This window comes from Scomber scombrus, chromosome 12 (genome assembly GCF_963691925.1).
Source record: "Scomber scombrus chromosome 12, fScoSco1.1, whole genome shotgun sequence".
Lineage (NCBI taxonomy): Eukaryota > Metazoa > Chordata > Actinopteri > Scombriformes > Scombridae > Scomber > Scomber scombrus.
Window position 1 is genome coordinate 28,997,869 of NC_084981.1, and position 21,083 is coordinate 29,018,951.

At 42.1% G+C, this 21,083-nt stretch overlaps 1 protein-coding gene across 1 annotated transcript; it reads left to right on the forward strand.

The window, feature by feature from the left end:
- The first annotated feature begins 524 nt into the window (after window positions 1-524).
- LOC133991896 (acylphosphatase-2-like) lies at window positions 525-18,316 on the forward strand. The gene is made up of 4 exons (XM_062430496.1): window positions 525-678; window positions 990-1,006; window positions 3,760-3,869; window positions 18,001-18,316. The coding sequence occupies exons 1-4, from the start codon at window positions 609-611 to the stop codon at window positions 18,113-18,115; spliced, it is 312 nt and encodes a 103-aa protein (XP_062286480.1). The 5' UTR covers window positions 525-608; the 3' UTR covers window positions 18,116-18,316.
- Window positions 18,317-21,083: the final 2,767 nt, after the last annotated feature.

The window sequence follows — 21,083 nt, forward strand, 5'->3', positions numbered from 1 at the left end:
CATTCCTTCCTTTCCTTCCTCTCTTCCTTTTTTCGTCACTCCCTCCTTCTCTCTTTCTTTCCTCCCCCTAGCTTCTTTTCTTCCTTCCTTCCTTCCTTCCTTCCTTCCTTCCTTCCTTCCTTCCTTCCTTCCTTCCTTCCTTCCTTCCTTCCTTCCTTCCTTCTTCCTTTCTTCCATCCTTCCTTCCTGCCTCCCTCCTTCCTTCCTTCCTCCCTCTTTTCCTTCCTTCTTCATCCCTTCCTTCCTTCTTCCTCCCTTCCTTCCTCCCTCTTTTCCTTCCTTCTTCCTTTCTTTCTTCCTTCCTTCTTCATCCCTTCCTTCCTTCCTTCCTTGACTCGAGGACAACAGGAGTGTTAATATTGTAATGTTTGTTAAATTGATGCAAACGTGTGAAGTCAGCTAATAAATAAACAGCAGCAAAGTGTTTGTAGTTCTAATGGACTACAAAGACCATCAGCACAGAGTGTTGGTGAGATTTTCCTTTAAAAATAAAACCTGTGTTGGTGCAGAGCGGTGAAAGAGAGGCAGAGCGCCCACTCACTCGTTCTTCACCCTCCTCTTCCTCTGTTAAAGGGACAGTTTCTTGTTTTTTTTATCTCTCTCTCAGGATGTCTGAAGGTGAATCAGCAGGAAGCAAACTGCTGTCCGTGGACTTTGAGATCTACGGTCATGTTCAGGGTCTGTATGCTTTCACTCCCCTCCCTCTCCTTCTTCTTCTCCTCCTTTCTGCACCGCTCTGCAAGCCGAGGCTGTAAAATGAGCCGCTGCTGCTTAATTTAGGAACAAGGACCTCGCTTCACTTTCACTTCCTGCAGCCAAGAACCAGTCAGCTGTTTGATTTGGAAACAAGAAACTTTAGAACTTTATAAAATCACACATGAACAGCTTTAATAAACAACGTTTTTATAATGAATGTTTGCTGTTCTCTGATTGTATATTTTAAATAACATTCTCTCTCTCTCTCTCTCTCTGTTTTTAACTTTGGACAGGAGTCTGTTTCAGAATGGTGAGTTTCTCTTTGCCAAAACTAAATATCTGTTCACTAATACTGTTTTTCCACTAGAGGAACTTTTCTCGCCTCTAAAGGGGCGAATATACTCTGTCAGAACTGACTGTTGGATGGTCAAATATCTGCAGAAACCCCCCCAACCCCTCACAAGAGATGTGCTGGGTCAAATTTTCATGTTATATATATTTCAATCAATTAATCAATCAAACTTTATTTATTGAGCACCTTCCATACAGGTTAATGTAGTTCAAAGTGCGTCACAGTTGACTGACAAGCTGATAATAAGACAGAACAAGTGAAGCTGTTTGAGGAAACACTTGACTTTTGACGTTGTACGACCTGGTTTTTTGAGTTAGACCTGCCCATAATAAACCAGCAGCTGTCACCTGACCCTCCATCTGATCCCTACAGCTTTGAACAGTGGTCACCAACCCTTCTCCTGTAGAGCAGAGGTGTCAAACATACGGTCTGTAGGCCAGATTTGGCCCACCAAAGGGTCCACTCCGGTCCACTGGATGACTTTGCAAAGTATGAAAATTGCAGAATTTTCCAATTTTTCAATAAAACACACTGCTGTTCTTGCTTATTTTTGCTCGCCATTCACAGTCAAGTCTTCGATCTTCCTGTGGACGTCAAACTTGAGATATTTGACTTGTAGAATGATTCAGATTTTAAGGACACTTTTTAGTAGAATGGGAGGCAGAGCTTTCCGTTATCAGGCTCCTCTCCTGTGGAACCATCTCCCAGATTCGGTCCGGGGAGCAGACACCCTCTCTACGTTTAAGAGTAGGCTTAAAACGTTCCTTTTTGATAAAGCTTATAGTTTATAGACTGCCGGGGGACTCCCATGATGCACTGAGCTCCTCTCTCCTCCTCTCTCTCTCTCTCTCTCTCTCTCTCTCTCTCTCTCTCTCTCTCTCTCGGACCTTCTATCATCAATGTTGATTTTCAATATGCTTCTCTCTCCTCTCCTTCCTCTCTCTCCTTTCTACCCCAACCGGTCGAGGCAGATGGCCGCCCACTTTGAGTCTGGTTCTGGTTCTGAGGTTTCTTCCTGTTAAAAGGGAGTTTTTTCTTGCCACTGTCGCTAAGTGCTGCTCATGTGGGAATGTTGGGTCTCTTTAAAATTAAAACCTGAAGAGTTCGGTTTAGACCTGCTCTATGTGTAAAGTGCATTGAGATGACTTTGTTGTGATTTGGCGCTATATAAATAAAGATTGATTGATTGATTGATTTATCAGTATCTGTTACCAGGGTAACCCCAAACTGACGACCCTGTCTGCAACAATTTTGTACGTTTGGGACGATTTATCTAATCTTTCTTAAGGCATCTAAGGCCGTTCATTTTATTTGTGAATAGATGGTTTATTATAGTGAAGTCATATACATACATACAATATACATAATATATATTATGTGTTATTTATAGGTTATTATGCAGTGGTTTCAATGGTCTGGCCCACATCAGATCAAATATGACTGTATGTGGCCATTGAACTAAAATGAGATTGGCGCCCCTGCTGTAGAGCTACTGCCCTGCATATTTGAGGTATTTTATATCAGCCCAACTCTACTCCCACACTTGATTCTAATGAAGTCGTTATCAAAAACCGCTGACAAGCTTCAGCTGCTTTGATAACAAGTTAATAATCAGAATCAGGTGTGTTGGAGCCGGCGGTGGTCGGTCTCTGCAGGAGCTCGGTTAGTAAACACTGGTTTAGATTATACACTATAACCTTTTGCACATGTTCTCCTCCAACCACAGTCTTCTTACTCATCAGTGTGTTTAGTCTGCACGTGTTTGTGTCCGTCCACAATAGCTCTAATAGATAGTTTGTCTCACCTCAAAAGGCTCTCGAGGCTTTTTTTAATGCTCAGAACGTCAAACCTGGAACATGAGATAAAGACTCAAAGTTCGGATGACAGATTCCAGTCCCGGACCTACTAGCTTCAATGTTGATTTTCAATGTGCTTCTCTCTCCTATTCTTCCTCTCTCTCCTCTCTCTCCTCTCCTTCCTCTCTCTCTCCTCTTCTTCCTCTCTCTCCTCCTCTTTCTCTCCTCTCTCTCCTATCCTTCCTCTCTCTCCTCTCTCCTCTCTCCTCTCTCCTCTCTCTCCTCTCCTTCCTCTCTCTCTCCTCTCCTTCCTCTCCTTCCTCTCTCTCCTCTCCTTCCTCTCCTTCCTCTCTCTCCTCTCTACCCCAACCAGTCGAGGCAGATGTTCTCCCACTTTGAGTCTGGTTCTAGTTCTGAGGTTTCTTCCCGTTAAAAGGGAGTAAATTCTTGCCACTGTCGCCAAGTGCTGCTCATGTGGGAATGAGGAAAGAGTTCGGTTTAGACCTGCTCTATGTGTAAAGTGCCTTGAGATAACTTTGTTGTGATTTGGCGCTATACAAATAAAGATTGATTGATTGATTGAAAGTTATCCACACGACTCAGTAACTCTCTACATATCCCAATTAGACAACTGTGTACTCTGTAGTGCTCGATCAGTGAGATTTTCTGCTGTTTTTATTGTTTACTCTTCAGTTTAGTTCAGAGCTTTATTGTCCCTCAAGGGGAAATTTGGTTTGCAGTTACAGTATAAATAAATAAACAGTAACATAACAAACATCATCTCAACATACAGCACAACCGAACTTGATAAGAACAATCACAATCGGAATAAAAGTAAAAGTGTCAACAACAAAAAAAGTCTCGCCACATATTGTAATGTAAAGTTAACTTTATTGTATCTTCTCTCCCTTCCAGTACACAGAGAAGGAAGGTCTGCAGCTCGGTCTGGTCGGCTGGGTGAAGAACACCCACAGTGGGACGGTGGTGGGACAGGTTCAGGGTCCTGCTGACAAGGTGGCGGAGATGTGAGTACACACTGGGATTATTTTATATTTAGCTATTTCTGTCTATTCTGAACACACATGTATTTCTTTCTTCTTTTTATTTTTTAACTTGTATTCAATTTTGCGAAAGGCATACAGAAATGAAATTACAAAATTACAATTTTTGCAAGTTAATAGAAAAGAGAGAAGCACAGCACTCAAACAATATGAAAGTCAATCTAGTGAAACACATACACGGGTCAGATATGTAACTCCAACATGTTCCAGTGGTCTCTTCCATTTCTGCTGAAAAGTATGAATTGATGTAATGTCCCAATTTTTCAAGAGTCACGACCTCGGATATCAGAGACTTCCATATAAGAACAGAGGGAGGGTCGTCTCCTACCCACTTCACCATGATTAATTTCCTTGCCAGCATTAACCTTTGTGTGTCGTCCTCCCGGGTCAAATTGAAACCTTCTTTCCTCCCTTCCTTCCTTCCGTCTGTCCTTCCTCCCTCCCTCCCTCCTTCATTCCTTCCCTCCTTCCTTCCTTCCTTCCTTCTTTCCTTCCTTCCTCTTTTCCTTTCTCCCTCCCTCCCTCTTTCCTTCTTTCCTCCATCCTTCCTTCCTTCCTTTCCTTCCTCCCTTCCTTCTTTCCTTTCCTCCCTTCCCTTTTCCCTCCTTTACTTCCTCCCTTCCTTCCTTTCCTTCCTCCCTATATCCTCCCTTCCTTCCTTCCTTCCTTCCTTCCTTCCTCCATCCCTCCTTTCCTTCCCTCATTCCTTCCTTCCTTCCTTTCCTTCCTCCCTCCCTCCTTCATTCCATCCCTCCGTCCTTCCCTCCTTCCTTTCCTCCCTCCCTCCTTCTCTCTTTCTTTCCTCCCCCCCTACCTTCCTCCCTTCCTTCTTTCCTCCCCCCTACCTTCCTCCCTTCCTTCTTTCCTCTGTCCTTCTTCCTTTCCTTCCTTCCTCTTTTCCTTTCTCCCTCCCTCCCTCCCTCTGTCCTTCTTTCCTCCATCCTTCCTTCCTTCCTTTCCTTCCTCCCTCCCTTCCTTCTTTCCTTTCCTCCCTTCCCTTTTCCCTCCTTTCCTTCCTTTCCTTCCTCCCTTTCCTTCCTCCCTCCATCCTCCCTTCCTTCCTTCCTCCCTCCCTCCCTCATTCCTTCCTTCTGTCCTTCCCTCCTCCCTCCCTCCCTCCTTCTTTCCTTCCCTCATTCCTTCCTTCCTTCCTTTCCTTCCTCCCTCCCTCCTTCATTCCTTCCCTCCCTCCGTGTGTGATATTATATTCACACACGTATTTCGGATCCCTCTGTTTCTCTTCCTTGGTTTTTTTTCCCCCCATAGTTTGAAAAAAGGGTCTAATAAGGAGCATTTTATATTCTGCAGCCTGTTTTTTGGACGGGGATGTTGTAATACTGTTTTTTCGGCCACCAGATGGCACTCTTTACCTTCACAGTCCAGTTTGTGCTTCAGCTCAGTGACGTCACACACAGATAGCTGCAGTCTGTGCAGGTTTTCTGACACTGGAACTGTTAAAAAATGTGATGTAAAATACACAAAGAAGAGTAATTAAACTAATATATTAAATATATCAATACCAACAACATAAACACATTTGTTCACGACAAAAATCCAAACTTAAACCTATGTTTATTTATATTTTTAAGAAGTGGTTTAAAGGAAATAAAACAGACTGAATGGGATATGACACCAAACACAGGTCCACCTACACACTTAAAGGACCAGTCAGCAGAACCCTCTCTTCCTTCCTTCATTCCTTCTTTCCTTCCTTCCTTCCTTCCTTCCTTCCTTCCTTCCTTCCTTCCTTCCTTCTTCCTCCCTTCCTTCCTTGACTCGAGGACAACAGGAGGGTTAATACAGAGAACATCTTTGAAGGAATGACTTAACAACTAAGTATAGTCTTGCAATACCTAACAAAGATTTCCTGGACATTTTCCAACCACTGTTTCAAACATCACTGGACAAGTATTCTGGATTTCATATCCTGAGACATTTTTTACAACTAAATTAACATTTTTCCAGTATGTCCTCATTGTTGTACAGTTCCAGAAGATGTGTGGATGGTCTGCTTCCAAACTCCCACATAGTCTCCAGCAGCTTTGTTGCATAGCGAGTTGCCTAGATTTTATTTTTGGTGTTATAAAATAGTGAGTTAGGTTTCTCCAGCAGAACTCCGTCGATATTAACCTTTGTGTCGTCCTCCCGGGTCAAATTGACTGATCCTTCTTTCCTCCCTTTCTTCCTTCCTTCCTTCTTTCCTCCCTTTCTTCTGTCTGTCTGTCCTTCCTCCCTCCTTCTCTCTTTCTTTCCTTCCTCTCTCTTTCCTCCCTTCCTTCTTTCCTTCCTCCACCCCCTTTCTTCCTTCCTTCCTTCTTTCCTCTGTCCTTCTTTCCTTCCTCCACCCCCCTTCCTTCCTTCCCTCCTTTCTTTCCTCCCTCCCTTCCTTCCTTCGTTCCTTCCTTCCGTCTGTCTGTCCTTCCTCCCTCCCTCCTTCTCTCTCTCTTTCCTCCCTTCATTCTTTCCTTCCTCCATCCCCCTTTCTTGCTTCCTTCCTTTCCTTCCTCCATTCCTTCTTTCCTCTGTCCTTCTTTCCTTCCTTCCTTCCTTCCTCTTCCTTCCTTCTTTCCCTCTTTCATCCGTCCTTCCTTCCTTCCTCCCTTCCTTCTTCCCTCCTTTCCTTCCTTCCTTCCTCCCTCCTTTCCTTCCTTCTTCCTTCCTGCCTTCCTCACTCCTTTCCTTCATCCTTCCTTCCTTCCTCCCTCCTTTCCTTCCTCCTTCCTTCCTCCCTCCCTCCTTTCCTTCCTCCTTCCTTCCTCCCTTCCTCCTTTCCTTCCTTCTTCCCCCAGTTGTGAGTATTTTAAGAATCAAGGATCAACAATATATTTATTCTTTCTTACAGGATTTCATGTACAGTACATACACTACATCTCAGAGGCCAGAAAACTGTCACATATCGTACACAGAAAATGTAAAGATTAGCCAAAAAATCTGAAATTATAGAGAGAACAACCACTTCAATAAATAGGCTGCATACCAGGAAAACTACAGGACTCAGGCTCGTACTCCTGATGTATTTTTTAAAAAACATTTTTGGATTCACAAAACACTTTTTAATGACAGACTGACTTTCTGCTAGCAGGTCTGTGCACATAAACAGGAGAGAGAGAAGGAGAGAGAGAGAGAGAGAGAGAGAGAGAGAGAGAGGGAGAGAGAGAGAGAGAGAGAGAGAGAGAGAGAGAGAGAGAGAGGAGACGAGAGAGAGAGAGAGAGAGAGAGAGAGAAGAGGGAGAGAGAGAGAGAGAGAGAGAGAGAGAGAGAGAGAGAGAGAGAAGAGGCAATTACACGAGATACATTACTGCTGTCACAAGCCTAAATTAAGGATGCTTTATTCCATTGTTATAAACAACCAAGCTCAGCAGAAAAAGAGTCTACAAGGAACATAAGCAAACAGAAAAGAGCTCGAGGATAGTGAAGCAACCAATGAAATGTACAGAGAACTTTTTTAGGGACATCAATCCAAGCTTCATAGATAAACATGGACACACTGACACTCATCACTATCTGTATCAATCAGTCCAACACAACAATATTTATGACTTTGGGGATGAAGCTGCTGAATCAGCTGGCTTTAGATGGACTTAAGTTGTTCTCATGGATGATGTTTTAACCCCTTTGTGTCATGATATCTGCTCTAAAACTAAATCTATTGAACCCATTTAACTTTTAGGTCAATCTTTAGCACAGACAGACCATCAGATTGTGTTATCGTTGCTATAGATACAGGTTTGTGCTTTAGTGTATAAACGAAGAATAACTTCCTTCCTTCTTTCCTTCCTTCCTTTCTTCCTACCTTCCTTCCTTTCTTCCTACCTTCCCTTCCATCTTTCCTTCTCGTCCTTCCTTCCTTCCATCCATCCTTCCTTCCTTTCTTCCTTCCATCCTTCCTTCCTTTCTTCCATCCTTCCTTCCTTCCTTCCTTCATTGCTACCTTCCTTCCTTCCTTCCTACCTTCCTTCCTTCATTCCTTCCTTCCTTCCTTCCTACCTTCATTCAATCCTTCCTTTCTTCCTTGCTTCCTTTGGGGACTTTTGGGGATGAAGCTGCTGAATCAGCTGGCTTTAGATGGACTTAAGTTGTTCTCATGGATGATGTTAACCCTTTGTAGGTCCGTTCAATCCTTTGGTAGAGGCCACTTTGTGTCATGATATCTGGTCAAAAACTAAATCTATTGAACCCATTTAACTTTCTGGGCAATCTTTAGCACTTGTATGAGGTCATCAGATTGTTCTATGGTTGCTATAGATACAGGTTAATTTTTTCATCTTGTACAAGAAACAGAATGAGGTCTCTAACATGTTTTTAATAAAAGTTTAGAACTAATGAGGTGTGAATGAGTCTGTAGAGGCTGTTAAAACATCACATTTAGGCTCAATGAGAGAAAATAATCCATGTTTTATGTTGTCATGACCTCAAAGAGGAAGGAAAAGCAATCAGTATGATGTTCAGTGTGGCGGTACAGAGTGGTCAGCTAGCTAGCTCAGGACTTCAACTTATCCCTGGTTCCTGCAGGTCATAGTTTACAGCACAGTCAGCTCAGAAAGAGGAATAAAAGGGCAATATTGTGGTAAGAGGGAACAAACCAGCTGTGCAGCGATCAGGTGGTCACTCAGTGAAAACCTCTCATCTCCACCAAACAGAACAGTGATGATGACAGAATTTAGTGGCTAGTGGGCTCCAAGGTGCTTAATTCCAGTTTCTCCAAATAAGCGCTTTCAAACCTGTGTTTAACTATGAAATCCACTTTCTTCTTTTTTTCGAGTTAGCTGGTGTTAGCTAAGAAAGTCTCCCCTCTTTTTTGCAGAATATACATTTAAAGCTACAGTAGTGGCATGAAGTCAACTTCTGTGATTTAAGTCTGGCAAGTGACTTTTGTTGCAAGTCAAACCCATTTCTCTCTCTCTCTCTTCTCTCTCTCTTTCCCCTTATTTCCTGGTGGCCTCTGTGCAATAGCTGTCCAATAAAGGCAGAAAGTATCATCATCTTACGTTTTCCTTTATTCATCTCATGAATCCTTTAAGGAACGACTGTGCTTACTAATGATTTTAGTGATAAACGAGGCCTCTTTGCATTAAATCTCTTATACTTCTACTTAGTCCTGATACAATTTATACTGTTAGAGTAACTTAATAAATCATATATACTGTCACTTTATTATAATATCTAAACATCATCTTGCTTTCAGTCCAAATGCTTGTGAGAAAATACCTTTTTTCTTAATGACCTGAATACCATTGAGTTCATTTGTTACATGAACTCCTCCTCCTGCTCCTCGCTGTCCTCTTTCTGTAATAACTGATAATCAATCGTGAAACTGAAGCCAGAAAAGCTCAGTTTGTCTTTCTGTGCAGCGGGCAGTGATGTCACCAGGGTGTGGATGTGTCTCCTTTTGGATGACATCACTGCCACCAGGGATCACACACACACACACACACACACACACACACACACACACACACACACACACACACACACACACACACACACACCACACATATACACACACACACACACACACACACACACACACACACACACACACACACACACACACACACACACACTCACACTTGACCCATGGCGCTTTCTTGTGTTTGTTTTTGACTCCCTGCAGCACCAGACGGGTGGGGTTAACAGAACTGGAGCTGCGTCAATTCAAACAATCTGAAGCTGATTTGAAAAAGAGGCATTGAACCCTTTTTATTACAGAAAATGGAGAGATGGAGATATTTGAGAAAATGTACATTTAATTAACCCTCCTGTTGTCCTCGAGTCAAGGAAGGAAGGATGGAAGGGAGGAAGAAAGGAAGGAAAGGAGGGAGTAAGGAAAGGAGGAAAGAAAAGAAGGAAGGGAGGAAGGAAAGGAAGGAAGGAAGGGAGGAAGAAGGAAGGAAGGGAGGAAGAAGAAAGGAAAGGAGGGAGTGAGGAAGGAAGGAAGGAAGGAAGGAAAGGAGGGAGGAAGGAAGACAGAAAGAAAGGAGGGAGGAAAGGAAAGAAGGGAGGAAGGAAGGTAGGAGGGAGGGAGGAAAGAAGGACGGAGGGAGGATGGGAGGGAGAAAGGAAAAGAGGAAGGGAGGAAGGTAGGGGGAGGAAAGAAAGAGAGGAAGAGGAAGGGAGGAATGAAAGGAAGGAAGGAAGGAGGGAAGGAAAGAAGGAGGGAGGGAGGAACAGTCAAAACAGACGGGGTCAATTTGACCCGGGAGGACGACATGAAGGTTAAAACTACATTTAACAAGTGTCTTATATGTACATGAGGACAGTTGGATTGAGATTTTTGGCACACTTAACCTGACCGTGACTTTCATTGAAGAGATTAAACTTCACTCTTTCTAGTGTTTCCGTCCATTCTCTCAGAGATCTTTTCCGTCGACTCCACTTTCACCGCGACCTCACTTCCTGTCGGCCCTGGGAAAGAGGAAGCAGCTGTTCCTCTGGGCACGGAGAGAGGGGAGGAAGGAGATAATGGATAGTGGAGAGGAGGAAACTTAGAGAAAGAGAGAGAGAGAGAGAGAGAGAGAGAGAGAGAGAGAGACTGAGAGAGAGAGAGAGAGAGAGAGAGAGAGAGACTGAGGAGGAGGATGGCAGAAAGTAGAGAAGAATGAAAGAGAGGGAAGAGGGTTAAAGGAGAAATGTTTATACAGGAAGGATGAGAGAGAGAGAAAGATGGTGGGAGCTGAGCGAGTGGGTGGTTTCTACTTTTTCCTCTGAGGAAAAATAAATTCTCAGAGAGCCGAGCAGCCTGGAAATAAGAACAAACTGAAGAAGAGAGGGGGGGAGAAAAAAGAAGACACTATAATTTCTCTTGTTGAGGTGTGAAAAACCACGAGGAAGGATAAAAGAGAGGGAATGGGCGAAAAGAGATGTAACTGGTGTCTGATGTTCACATGAGTAGGATTAGACAGAGAGAGAGAGGAGAGAGAGAAACAGAGAGAGAGAGAGAGAGAGAAGAGAGAGAGAGACAGAGAGACAGAGAGAGAGAGAGAGACAGAGAGAGAGAGAGAGAGACAGAGAGAGAGAGAGAGAGAGAGAGAGAGAGAGAGAGAGAGAGAGAGAGAGGAAAGAGAGAGAGAGAGAGAGAGAGACAGAGAGAGAGAGAGAGAGAGAAAGAGAAGAGAGAGAAAGAGAAAGAGAGAGAGAGAACTGTATATATATTTATTTATTTAAGATGTATTATTTAGCAGGGACAGGACACATCTATCAACATGTTAGTTCAGCCCGAGCACAATAAAAAACAAGAGAAAGAAGAGGACAACATCATCTCTCTGTGCCTTCAAAGGCTGCTAGAAATAAACTGCTGCAAAATAAATATTATGTGAAAACACTGGTTTAGGAAAATATAATAATTTTGGGTTAAAATAAGTTCGTATGGTTGGAGAAATCATCATTAAAGGATGGAAGTATTATGTGTGTATCAAAAACATGTTGGTTAGTCACACTGCTGCTCTGGGTCACATGTTCCTTTATTAAGAAGAGTTTGGTCATGTTTGGTTTGTTTAGAAACGGAAACAAAGACTAATACCAGCGATCATGTTTTCAGTCTCTGAGAGTACAGTTTCAGTTACAATTCAGTTGTTTTTACAGAAAAAAAAAACTGGCAGCTGTGTTTACCAGAATAATTCTGTAAAAAATACAGTACAAATGTAAACAACTTTACATAACAACTTGTATATTTTACTGGTATTCAATGTACAATAAGCAAAATCTGCATGAAATTTTGCATTTCCTGTTAAATTAGCAGTAAAGGACTGTATAATCTACAACTTTAAACTGTATTTCTTGTGAATTACTACACTTTTAAGATGTAAAATGTACAAGTTGTTCTGTAAAGTTGTTTACATATGTACTGTATTTTTTACGGAATTATTCTGGTAACCACACCTGTCATTTATTTTCTGTAAAAACAACAGGACATTTTTATTTATTTTTTTACAGTGTAGTTCTGTGTAAGTCAGACGCTACTGAGCATCTTACTGCTTGTGCTTCTTCTCTTTTTAAAGAAAAGTTTCCAGATTTAAAGTCATAATTTAGTGAGTATGGTGTTGATATTAGTGTTGGAAATGATGAACAAAACAAGACCCAAGTTAGAAAATGTGTGTGTGTGTGTGTGTGTGTGTGTGTGTGTGTGTGTGTGTGTGTGTGTGTGTGTGTGTGTGTGTGTGTGTGTGTGTGTGTGTGTGTGTGTGTGTTTGTGTGTGTGTGTGTGTGTGTGTGTGTGTGTGTGTGTGTGTGTGTTGTGTGTGTGTGTGGTTTGTGTGTGTGTGTGTGTGTTTGGGATCAGTGTTGCTGTTTTAGAGGAAAATGGCAGCAGATTACAAACCTACTAACATCCAGCTGCTGGAGTCTTAACACTAAGCTGTGTGTGTGTGTGTGTGTGTGTGTGTGTGTGTGTGTGTGTGTGTGTGTGTGTGTGTCGTGTGTGTGTGTGTGTGTGTGTGTGTGTGTGTGTGTGTGTGTGTGTGTGTGTGTGTGTGCATGTGTGTGTGTGCATACAGTAGAGTAGTAGGTCATGCGGCACATCAGTCTACCGTGGATGGAGACATTTTTTAGCCAAAAAAGAGAAAGTAGGACAGCTGATCTCTTTCTCTCTCTCTCTCTCTCTCTCTCTCTCTCTCTCTCTCTCTCTCTCTCTCTCTCTCTGTCTGCCTCTCTCTCTCTCTCTCTGTCTCTCTCTCTCTCTCTCTCTCTCTCTCTCCCTCTCTCTCTCTCTCTCTCTCTCTCTCTCTCTCTCTCTCTCCATCTCCTACTCTGGTTTTCTGTTGCTCGCTCGCTCTTTCTGCCTGAGCTTCAGTGCAGATACGTGGACATGACCCTGATCCTCTGCAATCTCTTTTAATCTACACACACACACACACACACACACACACACACACACACACACACACACACACACACACACACACACACACACACACACACACACACACACACATCTACACACTCAGACCAACATAAGATCAGAATCATCACATAGTCATAAAAACACTCTGTCATTTTCGTCGGTAGTAAAACAGAAAGTTTCTCAGGGTTAAATATAGCCGAAGGAATGTTTGTATTTTCCATCATGCCCTCTGCTCGTCCAGATGCAGGCTTGACCCCTGACTGGCTGGTTGTGTGTGTTTTTAATTTGTTTTTGTCTACATTTTTGTCCCACTGGCAATGAGGCTTGAAGCAGAGACTCGCTCATTTCATCAATTTCTTCATTATTCAAACACCATTGTGCAGCTTTAATGCCATCAGGAGCCAAACAGGGATAATAAGTTGAAAACCCACTTTTTTATACTTTTCCAGACATCAAACGAGGCCTACTGTACGTTAACTACATCATATAGTGAAGCCATCATCTGTGTCACAGCCTGCCTGAACTTTCTGTTTGTGTTTAGTTCCCATTTTATTTTGAAATGTTTTCTCTTTGTGTTTCTGTTACTTTTACTTCCTGTGATGTCCTGCATAAGTTGATTTTCTCACATGCTTGATCATCTGTTGGATCATCTGTTTTGGTTCAGTTAACTCTGCTTTGTTCAAGTCTTGTACTGCGATCGTTTTTGCTTCTCAACCAGGAGGGGAGTTCCGGTCCTCTGAAATGAGGCCAACGTGGAAGTAACTTAAAACTGCATTCTATCAACAGGCCACCAGGGGGCGACTGTTTTGGTGTCAAAAGGACTTCCGTCTCTATACAAGTCAATGGAGAATTCACCAACTTCTCACTTGATTTCTAACCTCAGTAAACGTTTTCAAAATGTGTTTACGGTCTCAATCGCTAGTTTAAAGCCTTCTTCAATGCAGTTTGATGTTCATTTGGGACATTTTGGCCTCCCTGATTTTATATGTGACGATAAAGCAGGGTATGCATTAGGGCGTGGCTACGTCACGCGCCTCCTGATGCCCATATAAGTAGAATCCGTGTTTTTATTTTTCCCAGCATGCACCTGAAATGTTCAAGATGGCGCTGCTCAGATCCGATACTATTGGCCTCCGAGCAGCAGTCCACAAACCAATGGGTGACGTCATGGACATTACGCCATTTCTTATATACTGTCTATGTTCTCAACCCTTGAATAAAGCTCTTTTCTTTAGCCTCTATCAGCCTGAAGTCTCTGCATTTGGGTCCAACTGCTCTGCTATTCGTGCCTTTTTGTTTTGCACATTATGGCACCATCTGGTTAAAATCCTGTAATGACTGGAACACGGTTTGGACTCAAATGCACGACTCGAGACAGATCAGTTCACAAAAAACATAGTTCTTTAATCCAAAACAGATCGGTAACAGGCAGGCAGAACAAACTAATCCAGAGATGGCTAAAGCAGAAGGCAGAGTGCAAAAAAATGAGCAAAGTTCACAAAAAACACACTGAGACTAACACAAGAGTGAAAAAAAAGGCTGGAATGTGAGTTATGGCACACTTTGGGCCTCTTAGTACCAATTGAGCATCATTTAAACTACCACAGTCTACCTGAGTATAGTTGCTGACCATGTCCATCCCTTAATGATCTTCGGATGGCTACTTCCAGCAGGATAATGCACCACATTACAAACCTCAAATCATTTCAAACTAGTTTCTTGAACACGACAATGAGTTCACTGGACTCAAATGACCTCCACAGTCACCAGATCTCAATCCAATAGATCTCCTTTGGGATGTGATGGAACGTAAGATTAGCATCATGGATCTGCAGCTGTGTGATGCTCTCATGTCTATATGGACCAAAATATCTGAGAAATGTTTCTAGCACCTTGTTGAATCTATAATACCACAAAGGCAAAAGGAGGTCCAACCCAAGGTACTACCAAGGTGTTCTTATATATAAAGTGCAAAACACAGGTGTAGCCAATCAGGGGCAGCGAAGACAATCACAAAGTCGGCAAACACACAAAAGCAGAAAGTAAAGTTATCTGAAACGAGAGGAGACTCAGAACAAATTGTGATAAATCCAAACAAATCGATCGAGCCAAGAGAAAAAACAAAACATCAAATTCCAGTTTAATTTCCAACCAATTGTATCAAAACTAAATAATAACAGTTAATTTTATAGCTTGTGAGGAAACAGCTGAAGTCCAGCTCTTCATTCAGTCCATGTGCTGATAGTGTGTTTAACTATCCAAAAGCAATAGATCCAAATCAGGCGGGGAGTTCCGGTCCTCTGAAATGAGGCCAACGCGGAAGTAACTTAAAACTGCATTCTATCAAAAGGCCACCAGGGGGCGACCGTTTTGGTGTCAAAAGGACTTCCGTCTCTATACAAGTCAATGGAGAATTCACCAACTTCTCACTTGATTTCTAACCTCAGTAAACGTTTTCAAAATGTGTTTATGGTCTCAATCGCTAGTTTAAAGCCTTCTTCAATGCAGTATGATGTTCATTTGGGACATTTTGGCCTCCCTGATTTTATATGTGACGATAAAGCAGGGTATGCATTAGGGCGTGGCTACGTCGTCATTGACAGGTTGATTGGTTCACAGGTTCAGGAGGGCGCCTCATGCTCCTCCTGATGCCCATATAAGTAGAATCCCTGTTTTTATTTTTCCCAGCATGCACCTGAAATTTTCAAGATGGCGCTGCTCAGATCCGATACTATTGGCCTCCGAGCAGCAGTCCACAAACCAATGGGTGACGTCACGGATGTTACGTCCATTTTTTTTCATTTTTTCAGATTCAGCAACATTCATTTATCTCTCCAGATCAGCTGCTTTGTGATTTTGAGATGTAAATAAAAGTGGTGAAATCTTTTGGCGTTAATCCAAAACAGTGCTGCTAGATCTCACTGTGAGACACCCGTCCACTGACAACCAGTTCGGAGCTTTGGAGACTAAAAAGACAGCGTGATGCAAGATGCCGACAGTCTGAGAAATTTAGGATAAATCATGAAGTATTAAAGAGTGGATAGAAATAATACATGAAATTTATATTATGGAGTGAGTCATTTACCCTCAGGTTCCAAAAAGAAAGATTTTACCTGATTTGGACCAAGTGGAATGAATACATCAAACCAGTCAGATCAGATTTTAATTGACTTGACAATATGTTTGAAGAGATGTTGACAAGATTAACGGATTTATGCATTAGACATGATAGGATGTAGATATGGACATCAATAAGAAACAATGTATAAGTAAGTTTCTGTTTGATTTTGTTTTATGTATGCATGAATGAGGATATATGTAGATATGTGTATGTAGATATACAGGTATATATGTATGTGTATATGGAGTGAAGAGCTTCCCATGGTCAAATATAGTTAACTATGCCCTATTGTTTAAAAAAACAAAACAAAACTTTGGACGGACAACATTTGGATAATTGAAGAATGTAAAGTCTCAAAATATGTCGTGTGACTTTATCAGTATTACAGCTACAATCATGCAAAATCATGAATTATCACACCCACAGTGTCAAACTTTCCACTTGAGTATTTATTGGTTTACAACTTTCATCAGGTCATTCAGGACCAAATCTTTATTGCTCTGCTGATACAATGAACATCTGCAAACCAAGTCAAGTCAATTTATTTATAGAGCACATTTTTTTTAAAAACACCAGATGCTGACCAAAGTGCTTAACAGAGAGATTAAAGTTATGGGATTATTTTATTGATGGTTACAATCAAACAAAAAACACTGGATCAAAACAACAACAACAATACAGACATAAATAATATAGAAAATCAGATAAAATTAGAACAGAAACAGCAGAGATAAGCCAGAGTGTGCTCAGGCATGACTGAGCGGGGGCGATCTAATCATCAGTGGCAAATGTTTCCATAATATATATATTTATGACAACAGATTATTCAATTATTCATCATGTTGTCAACTGGGCTGAAGATCAGAACCTCAATTGTATTCTTTTTTTTGTTGTTGCCATCCAGGATTTAACATATTTAATGCAGTTTTAGGAGAGTTAACAATGCATGGATCACAAAGATTCAGTTTGATGTACAGCAGGGTGTTGTCGGCATAACAACGGTAGGATTATATTTTCTGAAATTGGACCCCAAAGGAAGACTATGCAGGGAAAAACAAAATAAGGCCTGATATGAAGCCATGTGGTACTCTGCTACAGATGGGTGCAGAGGAAGAGGACACATTATCAACTCTTAACAAAGGTTGATCAGTGTTGGAAATTACTGAACGGCCTGGAAACAGAATGTGACATAAATGACACAGACTACGCAGGCCAGCACAACATTTTCAACATTTTCATTGGAGGCATGTGGCACAATACATCTACAGCATTCTTGTCTAAGGCTACGTTCACACTGCAGTTAAAAGTGACCTGAATCCGATTTGTTCGCTCAAATTTGACCCATATCTGATTTGTTTCTGACAATGTGAACAGCACAAGTTGCATTGAATCTGACATTTCCAAATCAGGCCACTTTCAAATGTGGTACTGAATCGGATACATATCAGATTTTTTTGAATGCGATTGCAATCTAAACAGTCAGGTCGCATTTAATGGGGCTATGAAGTTATTCTAGAGCAACACACATCACAGCTCCGCATAAAGACATCATTAAAGTATTCATTTTCTTTCTCCTCTTCCTCCTTTTTATCATCACCTGCTCACAAATTTGCCGGCTGCCACCACACACTGTTTTTAACATTAGACCATAAATGAGACTACCTGTAACTTCACCGGCTGTTGCTGTTGCCATGTTCGCTTCCGTAAACACCGTTCTGTGCATGACGTCATTAATGATCAGCTGAGCATGCGGGTCACTTCAGGAGCGTGAGCTGTTCACATCGCAGTCCGCAGACAGGCCACATTTTACAAGTGTAATATGAACAGCCAAACAAAAAATCGGATTTGAGCATTAAGGCCTGCAGTGTGAACGTTGCCTAATAGTGTAAATGCAGCATTAGTTGGATATACAGGTATTTCTCAGAGCTTTAGATAATCTATATAATCTCAAAGCTTCATTATGTTTGTTTTTTCTTATATTGTTTAGTTGAAACTTGCCCAAAAGTATCCCTTAATGTACATAGGTCTTGTCCTGAACTTGAATATCATCGCTTTAATTAAGAATATGTTTAGCTCAACTGTTCTCAATGGTGGTTTGAATATAAAACCTGCTGAATGTTCTTTGTCCTCCTCAGGAAGGTTTGGCTGAGTAAAGAAGGAAGTCCGAGCAGTCGTATCACCAGAGCTTCCTTCACCAACGAGAGATCCATCGACAAGCTGGAGCTCTCTGGCTTCGGGACTCGCTTCTGACCAACGAATCAAACACACCCTGAAGAGATTCTTAATGGATTCTTCATAGAGCTGTTTAATGTCTAACTTTGATGATTTAACATAATATTTAAGCTGGATGAATGAAGACATATTGGAGTTTCTTTGTTCGTAGAGAAACTCAGGTTTGAGTCCAGTCACTCTGCTTAATATAAGAGTGAATTTAACCTGCTGTTCTGTCAGATTGATGTCATGTATCAGTACTTTTTTTGTGCACAAAAAAAAATAACCTAATAAAAATGGTGCAGTCTGTGTGTCACTGTTCTTGTTTTTCTTCTTTTTATTAGTATTTTATATATATTGTACAACATATCTGAAGGGGATCTTTAGGATCAAAGCTGTAAGAATATATTTCACTTCCTGTTAGTTTATGATCATATTTCACCTGGTAAAGGCCCATTTATGCTCAACGTACATACGAAAATGTTTACGTCCTTTTCAAACGATGTTACCGTCACTGCTCACATACTTCCATACGTCCTTTATGTTGGCATGGATGTTAACCAATACATCCACCAGGGGGCAGAACAGAGTCAAAAGTTTATGACAACAACAAACTCAAAAACAAACATGGCGACTGTGGAGGAGATATTGATAATGTACCTCTTTCCTTTCTCCCTCCCTTCTTCCTTTCCTTCCTTCTTCCTCCTTTCCTTCCTTCTTTCCTCCCTTCCTTCCTTCTGTCTTTCCTTCCTCCCTCCCTCCTTCTCTCTTTCTTTCCTTCCGCTCTCTTTCCTCCCTTCCTCTTTTCCTTTCTCTCTCCCTCCCTCCTACCTTCCTCCCTTCCTTCTATCCTCTGTCCTTCTTTCCTTCCTTCCTCCCTTCCTCTTTTCCTTTCTCCCTCCCTCCTACCTTCCTCCCTTCCTTCTTTCCTCTGTCATTCTTTCCTCCCTTCCTCTTTTCCTTTCTCCCTCCCTCCCTCCCTCCCTCCCTCCCTCCCTCCTACCTTCCTCTCTTCCTTCTTTCCTCTGTCCTTCTTTCCTTCCTTCCTCCCTTCCTCTTTTCTTTTCTCCCTCCCTCCCTCCTTTCCATCCTTTTTCCTTCCTCCCTCCCTCCCTTCCTTCCTCCCTCCCTTCCTTCTTCCTCCCTTCCTTCCCTGACTCGAGGACACCAGGAGGGTTAAATACCTCCCTGTGTGTCTGCTCTGAACTGTGTGTCGTTACATAACTTACACACCATGTGACCTGATTACCTGCCAGCTGATCCAATTAATTCACAGCCGGAGAATCCCTGATCGGCTGCCACGGCAACCACAACAAAAAACCCTGACACAGCAGGAGCAGAGCCGCCGGTTCACTGCAGCGTCTCAGTAAGTGTCTGTAAGTCTCACAGCAGGTCTCTCTCTTTCTTTGTCCTGTAACTCAAATGTCACAGGTTTGACCCCCAGGCTGTGAGAGTCTGTGGCTTCAAGAGGTTTGAAGTATACTCTGAGATGCTCTAAAGGTTTTTGGTGGAGGGTTTTCCGTCTTTTAGGAGGTTCTGCTGGTACTTTAAGATGTAGTTTCTGTCTGAGGAGGTTCTAATGTTCCTGTAGGAGGTTCTAGTGGTCATTGAAGAGGTTATAAAGGTCCTTTAGTCGATTCTGTGGCTCCTGAGGAAGCTCCTTTAAAAGGTTGTAGATGTTTTAGTGCCTGTTGAGATTGTTCTAGAGGTACTTTCATGTTCTAGTGGACCTTGAGGAGGTTCTAGGGGACATTTCAGATGTTCTGGTGACCATTTAGGATGCTTTAGTGGCCATTTAGGATGTTCTGTGGGTCCTTTGGGATGTTTTAGTGGCCATATACGATGTTCTAGATGTTGTTTCATTAAGGGTCCTTTAATTTAGAATGTTCTACAGGTCCTTTTCAGTTGTTCTTGTGGCCATTTAGGATGTTCTGTGGGTCCTTTGGGATGTTTTAGTGGCCATATACGATGTTCTAGAGGTTGTTTCATTAAGGGTCCTTTAATTTAGGATGTTCTAAAGGTCCTCTCAGATGTTCTGGTGACTATTATGGATGTTCTGTGGGTCCTTTGGGATGTTTTAATGGTCATTTAGGATGTTCTAGAGGTTGTGTCATTAAGGGTCCTTTAATTTAAGATGTGCCAGAGGTCCTTTGGGATGTTCTAGTGGCCATTTACAATGTTCTGTGGGTCCTTTTGGATGTTCTAATGGCCATTTAGGATGTATTAGTGGCCTATGTGGAAGCTCTGAGGCTACTTTAGGTTCTTAAACACTAGTAGACAGTTCTCCCTTCTCTCTCTCTCTTTTTTTTGTTATGAAATCTGATCTTTAACGTGTAAACATATTAAAGATCCACTTCAATAGTAAGTGTGTGTGTGTGTGTGTGTGTGTGTGTGTGTGTGTGTGTGTGTGTGTGTGTGTGTGTGTGTGTGTGTGTGTGTGTGTGTGTGTGTGTGTGTGTGTGTGTGTGTGTGTGTGTGTGTGTGTGTGTCAGTGCTTAGAGACCAACTCTCTCTGGATACACTGTTGGAAGTGGACGCCTCGTCGTCATAACAACCGGCCTCGAGACACAACTGATCACAAAATGTCATGCACAGCCACAGATTACTCATTCAAACATTCAAACACTTGAATTGATTTGACAAAAATGTGTTTTTTTACACACTTGAATGCAAAATTGTTTTCACACATTCAGAAGTGGTGATACAAGCAATACAATACATAAGAGCCTCATTTTATTCCACGGAGGCGGAGGTGTTAGTCATTAATGTGTGTTTGAAGAGGATTCAACGTCATACTTGCATAACACAGTAACACAGACACACTCTACTCTCTATGTGTGTGTGTGTGTGTGTGTGTGTGTGTGTGTGTGTGTGTGTGTGTGTGTGTGTGTGTGTGTGTGAGGGCTGTAATGGAATAATAGCCACAGGCGGTGTCTCCCCACAGAAAAAATACCAAGAACTGGCAACTGCCTGTCTCATAACTCTTGTAGAAGTTCATGCAGCCGTG

Bases quoted from the DNA above. Each gene is read 5' to 3' on its own strand.
- LOC133991896 (XM_062430496.1), top strand. From the start codon at position 609: ATGTCTGAAGGTGAATCAGCAGGAAGCAAACTGCTGTCCGTGGACTTT. The intron at 3,870-18,000 runs GTGAGTACACAC...TGTCCTCCTCAG, and splicing joins GCTGACAAGGTGGCGGAGAT to GAAGGTTTGGCTGAGTAAAG.